General features: G+C 42.9%; 1 protein-coding gene across 1 annotated transcript in view; it reads left to right on the forward strand.

Moving 5' to 3' along the window:
• Positions 1-3,328, forward strand: part of fars2 (phenylalanyl-tRNA synthetase 2, mitochondrial) — a 42,403-nt gene extending 39,075 nt beyond the window's left edge. The window contains exon 10 of the mRNA XM_008308038.3: positions 2,459-3,328. Coding sequence (XP_008306260.1) covers positions 2,459-2,597 — 139 coding nt within the window. The 3' untranslated portion in view covers positions 2,598-3,328. The remainder of the gene's footprint in view (positions 1-2,458) is intronic.
• Positions 3,329-7,017: the final 3,689 nt, after the last annotated feature.

Raw genomic sequence — 7,017 nt, forward strand, 5'->3', positions numbered from 1 at the left:
TGGAAACGAGGTCGTGGAATTTAGGAGGTTTATTTTTTTACTCACAGTGGTTCTCCAGACAGAAATGAAAGATTTGACAGACGAAACGATTCTTTTTCTGTAGGAATCTGTTTAGAAATGTAGTTTTTAAAGCGTTATCAGAACCACATTAAATTCCATGGGAAAAATCCAATAATTTACAGCAGTTGTTGATCCATGGGTAGCTCCACCCACAAGGGAAAATTTGCTAGTTGTTTGAAATACTTCATTTAGTTTAACCGCAGTGACAAATGATGTCCATAAGAGGCAGTAGTAGACGGGTAACTTGTGTTTACCTCCTAGCTCGATTATCTGATTTATTCAATAGAGTTGCAGTTTTCTTTAAAAGTTTTATTTCCACAACAGGGAAAGGAGGTGAACATATTAGCTGATGTTAATTTTATGAACCGAGTCACTTATTCAGTGGCTCAGATCCTCAGGGTGGTCTTAGCATACTGTCCATACAACCATTTTTAAAAACTACCTGAACTCTCCCCTCTAGAGAGACATGATTTTTGTCCTGTGCTGCATCACTGCCTGGTAACAAGGAAAAGCCTCATTTTTTTTCCAGTCAGGAATCGCTCCTGAAAAAGCCGTAGAAACAAAGAATTCCCTTCCTCATGAAACATTAGTGAACGTTCACTTTGAATTATTCCTCATTAATTACCCCTCAGATGTTAAAGACACCAAATCAGCTCATTTCACCGAGCTGTAACTCAGACCTCCAGGGTCCAGACCTTGGACACGGGACCAGACGGCGACCCGTGAACCAGCCCTGCACGGGTTGAGATGAAAAACCGAGAGGCGGCGTTCATCTCAGACGACATCCTGGTGGATTTTTCCGGAGCAGAGCCAGAGCTCCTGCACAGTCGACTAACTGCTACAGAGAGGCAGTAAATAATTTATGCAGATGTATTAATAGATCACAGGCAGCTCTCACCAGGCCACCGCTGCCTCAGAAGAAGAAAAAAGAAGAAGCGAAGACTTCTCTGTACAGTCAGAAGAGCCCGCTTTCACAAAACCCTCCTCAATTTTTGGGGATTTGTTTAGAACATTTCCTTAATCCTGGAATAAATCTGAGCCGCTGCAGTGAAACGGGAATTGTTCTTCCTGTCGGAGCAGCCGGGGGTTAACGTTTGGTTGTTGTGTCTGACGATTCCTGCTTCTTACTACGGTTTCACAGTTTACTTCGCTCCCTCTGTGACGCCAAACACCACTGAACTAACAAGTGGTTCAAGCTCACAGTGGCTTACCGGTTTACTGCTGCCTCGTGTGGTCGTTTTGACTCGGCGATGGAGCGTGAGGCGTTTTATTCCGTGTGGTTTGATATAAAATCCTGGATTTTCTGTATGGCATTAGGTGCAGGAAAAAGTTGTTAAAAAACCTTTATGTCGGTTAGATGTTTGTACATGTTAGGAAGGTATTTAGAAATAAAAATAACATATAATAATGCTAACTTCCTGTTTCCTGTAGGCCTGACGCTAACACAACAACAGTTGATGAAGTGTTTGTTTTTGTTCAACACGGCAGTTTAAACACACACAAATCCAGGTGTACCTGAACGCATCACATGCAACAGCTGCTGCCTTATTTTAGTGCCGCTGTCCATCATTCTGCGGTTCATGTGTGTGTGTGTGTGTGTGTGTGTGTGTGTTGGTTCATGTATGACAAAGAGCCGTGCGCTGATTTTCATGAATAATGTAAGAAGCAGAAAATGTATCCTCCGTTTTTCTGTTTACTTTGCAACATGTTCCAGCGTTTATGTGTGTGTGTGCTACAGGTGTCAGTGTATCGGCCCCATCCCCCCCCCCCCCCCCCCCACACAGATATGTGGGCTGATAATGGAGACATCAATTATTCAGGAGCAGCCCAGTCTATCACATGAAATACCTTTCACTGTGTCTGTGTGTGCGTGTGCGTGTGTGCACACACACATATGATGTGTAATTGTGTTTGTGTATCATTATTTGTTTTCTCTATAAGGTCTCTTTCTCTCTGACATTTCCACCAAATATGCTGATGCTAAAATATTTACAAGCTGCTGGGCGATAGAGAGACATAGAACATGCAGAGAGAGAGAGAGAGAGAGAGAGAGAGAGAGAGAGAGAGAGCAGTGTGTTGACTGTAGTTATTGTTCCCGTTGTTCATTGTCCTGGTTGTGACTCGGTCAAAGTCCAACAGTGAAGAAACCTTTTGTTTGCTCTGTGTCGTGTTGGATTTTGTCTCCCAGTCGATGAAGAGTCTACAAGAAAAACCATCATCCAACATTCATGTTCCGGGGTTTGTACCACGTTACGTCAGGTTGTTACACGGACATTTTGATATTTAAAAGCTGTTTATTTGGACACATCCAAAACCATGCAGAGATCGCAGTGACACAAACTGGCCACACGAGGCAGTGTTGACACAGCTACTTAAAACTTCTCGCTCTGTTTCTCAGGACAGGGAGGCGGAGCCACTGTTATCGCATCATCTACCGACACATGGAGCGGACGCTGACGCAGGAGGAAGTTCGACTGGTCCACGAGCAGATTGAACGAGCAGCAGAGGAAGAGCTGGGCGTGCAGGGCAGATACTGACACACACACACACACACACACACACACACACACACAGTGGACTGGCCTTGTTAATGTCAAAGGACCTTCTTTATTTAAAGGAGACCTAATGAAAAATTAATCCTGTCAATATGAGGTTTTTAAATTAATCAATCATGATTTTCAAATAGTTTTTTTTTTTCCCCGTTTAAACACATTTTGGTTGACATTTAAATCAATGAAAAACCAGCAGCAAAATTGTGTTTTTATTTATTTGTCTGTGTGGGTTTTTTTACACTTTTTTGTGTGTGCGCTGACATCACACAATGCATCATGGTCATACTGATATTAGACAACTAAGAAAGTGGTATTTCTTAATTAATCAATTGAAAATAACAGATTAAAGACCATAGACCTGAGTTGAATAATTCTGCCTGTGTCTGTAACGGGCGACGTCTGAATGTTTTGTTTATTTTTACATTAATAACAGATGACGTCTTCGTGCTTCATCATCTGCAGCAGTTCACAGACTTTTAAACGTCTTCTTGAATCTTTTGGAGTCTCTGGGCTGGGCCTTAACATTAATAGAATAATTTGCGATCATTGGCTAACATTTAGCTGCTGTCCTGCTGGGTGGAGTGATGAAATGAAAACTTTGAAACTCAGGAATGCTGCTGTAGGAATATGACAGCTTCAGTGTATGTAGGTTTCCACATGATTTGAATTAATTTTTCTTTTTCTCAAGCAAAATAAAAACCTTAGTTTCACGTCCATTTACAGCCTGAAAACCACAGTGTGTGACTGTTTAGCTGCAGTGTGACAGTAATCTCTCCTAAATGTTAAACTGTGGCTCAGACCTGTCCTCGTTTCCCCTCATAACACACACACACACACACACACATAATCTGTCAATCACGCTGCGACAGAGAGTCGAGGCTTCGGCTGTCGCTGGCTTCACACTTTAATAAATTCACACACACACAGAAACAGTGTGTAACAGACTGACAGGACTGACTGTCAGGGCAGTGAGATACACTGGCTCCAGCTACTGCCATCATACACTGTCATACTGGAACTTCACACACACACACACACGTGTGCATGTGTGCACTCACACACATGTGCAGACTCAGACAGTCAAATGCCACTCTGCCAGTCATAGAGCAGGAGTTTCTCCCCCTCCCTCCCTCTCTGTGTCTCGTCATCATGGTCGAATTAAAACTGAGCTCTGACAGTTTCAGGCCAATGTCTCATTCACACACACACACACACACAGATGTTTCTCTTTTCAACTTGAGTTTTTTCGTGACTCCTCTGACCTTCAGGATCAGCCCTGATCCAAAGTAGTTTTAAACGTATTCCATCCTTTATCTGGGCGTTCGCCTTCGTTGGTTCCCATGTGTTGCACCAACATGGCTGACCAATCAGAGTCTGACCACCAGGGGGACCAAAGGTTCAGGTGAACCTTCCACCCACAGACTCTCACTGTCGTCTGATGGTTCATCATCGACACTCTGAGCTCTGAACACACCTGAGACCCAACAGGAGTTCGTGAGGCGTTCACTGTCTCCGGGCTCCGTGGAGAAAATCCCCGATTTTACCTGACGGAGACACAGATCGTCTGACTCGTGTCGGTTACGTCTAAAGAAAGTCACAGATTAACACGTCGGAATTGACAGTGAATTCAAATGTCAGTGCGGAGTGAAGAATCGAACCACTTCAGTCACACACCGTGATCTACAGATCGTAGACACCTGTAGCCGTGGTGTTGTTCCAACGCTGAGAGAGAATTTACATTTGAGAAAAACTTTGATCAAAGGGAATCAGTATTCATATTTTCCATTGACACAAACAGGCCCAGGAGCTCACATGGATATTTATATCTCAGACAGATGTGGAAGAAGCTGTGAGGCTGTCACCGTCTCCGCAGGAGGACCGAGAGTTTGACAGAACGCAGCGGAGAAACGAGACGAGCAGAATGAATATATACCATGTATGTCATCAGGGCCACACGGTGTCACGGTGGTCTGTGCTCTTGCCTTACAGCAAGAAGAAGAATACAGTTTTTCAACCTCAGCTTTTTTAGGAATTTCATTTAAATTTAAAAAAAAAACTAAGACATTTAATGTCTGAATCTGTCGAGAAACTCAGTGAGTTTACTCTGCAGCAGCTGTTGATCCGCTGACCACACGAGGCAGTAGCGGGCCAGCAGCTTTGTTTCCCTCTGAACTAAGAAGGCTGCTTTTACTTTATGGATTGTTTTCATACTTCTGAAAAAAATCATCTTTTTTATTTTTTAAAGGTGCTAAATGTTTACAGTGTTTATCAAAATCACCAAAACACACACACCTGTGCTCCTGTTTCTGCAGACAAATCCGATTCACGGAGGTTTTCACTTCAACTGCTGTGATGAAGTATCTTCATCACAACCTGACAGAACAAAAGAGTGTGTGTTTGTGTGCGCGGAGAGCAGGTATTTTTAGAAATCGGCATTCTGTTGGTAGCACGACTCTCACACATGCAACCTCACGCACACTCACAAACTCACAAACACACATACACACACACACACACACACATACATTGGTTGATTTAGCTGCCGAGACATTGGTTTGGAGTTTTCAATATGCTGCTTAGCTCAAAACCATTACTCTCACTCTGTCTGTGTGTTTGTATATATATATATATGTGTGTGTGTGTGTGTGTGTGTGTCTGAAACAGTCTGTGGAACAGAGAGAGAAATGACAACCCAGTTAAATCACCATGGCAACCGCTCCTCATCCTCCACATCCCAGCACTCCCGTACGTGTGAGGGTGGGAAACTACCCTGGCCAGATTTCCCTGCTGCAGTTTTCTAGGAAAGGAAAATCTGTCATTAAAAACAACACAAAAAGTGTTTTATTTTGAAATTATTTTTAGACTTCCAGAGAGAGAGAGAGAGAGAGAGAGGGGAGAGTAGTTGCGTGACCTCTTGACACCCAGCGTGTAAAAACAAAGGTTGATGTATGTCTTGTAGACGGTCCCTTAAACCTCGTTACTGTGCAGCAGAGAGAGGGTCGTCTCTGAACCTCATTATTGCGCTGTTAATGGAAGACGGGTCATAAATCACTTTAATGATTTGTAAAACAAAATAAATAAAGTCAATTAACCATGTTTTTCTGAACACTGTTAATGAGGTATAATAAAAAACCACAAATTAATTTAGTACAAAGTAAGGACGGTCCCTAAATCTCCCCTAATATGCTGTAAAATAAAGAAAAAGAAAAGGACGATCCCTTAATCTTCAGATTTTATTAATGTGACAGTTCCTTCATTTTACCACATGTCCTTCAAACCTGAACATTACTCAAATTCCACACTGAGTAGTAACTCATTGATGACCCCTAAACTTCATTAATGCTGTGTTAAAGCTTGACAACGTCCTGCACAAAGAACCATCTGTGTTAACCTGGTTCTGCACTTATTTAGTAAACACTGGATGGTCCCGAAACGAAGGGTGTTCCCAAATATTCTGTGCTTTAAAAGTGTACTGTATGTTCCCTAAATCCTCATTAATGTTCTATAAAAAGAGGCTTCTCCCAAAACCTCAGTGTGCTGTAAAAATAACGAACAAACAAAACCTCAGTGTGCTGTAAAAATAACAAACAAAAAAAAAACAAAAACTGGGCTCCTCTCAAATCCTTCTGTAGTCCCCAGATCTCATCAGTGTTCTATATAAAGAGGACGCTCCCTAAACTCCATTACTGAGCTCCATGGAAGAAGACAGTCCCTAATCATCATTAATCTATGTATACAGAAGGACGGTCCCTAATTTGATTCAAACATATGAACTGCACATACGGCACAAATCCCTGATTGGTTTAGGTCTTTGTTAATGAGAAAATAAAGGTCATCCCTCACACGTGACGCTCCCTAACTCTTTACCTCTGACTGAGGCTGATACGCTTAGTAGACGCTCCCTAACACTGTTATAACTAATAGACTTGTACGTCTGTTGGGGGGCGGGCCCGGTGACATCACAGTGGGCGTGGCCTCTTCACTAAAGAAAACCCTCCGTTTCAAACATGACCCTCACAGGAGAGAAACACGTCTGAGCTTCGTCCTCCTCCGTTCTGAACAAACTTCCTACTGGTTTACTTTGACCTCATTTCAGCCTGTGGCTCAGTGGTTACAGGGTTGAGTTTATGATCAGAGAGTCGTAGGTTTGAATATCAAGGCTGGCACTGTCTGAGGTGTAGTGAGAGAAGTCCATTTTTATGGACTAATATTTATCTTCCCTCTTTTCATTTTTGTCTTTCCTCGTCCTCTGCCTTCCTGTTCTCCCTCTTCCTCCCCCCTCTGTCTCCGTCCTGTCATGTCACTGAGGGACGGGTGTGTTGTGCACAGATCACGTTAAAGTGGTCATTATTTTCATGTTCATCATTGCAGCGACCCTTCACTTGGACTTCCTGCTCCTGCGCCC

The sequence above is a fragment of the Cynoglossus semilaevis genome, chromosome 3, assembly GCF_000523025.1.
Source record: "Cynoglossus semilaevis isolate Cse_v1.0 chromosome 3, Cse_v1.0, whole genome shotgun sequence".
Lineage (NCBI taxonomy): Eukaryota > Metazoa > Chordata > Actinopteri > Pleuronectiformes > Cynoglossidae > Cynoglossus > Cynoglossus semilaevis.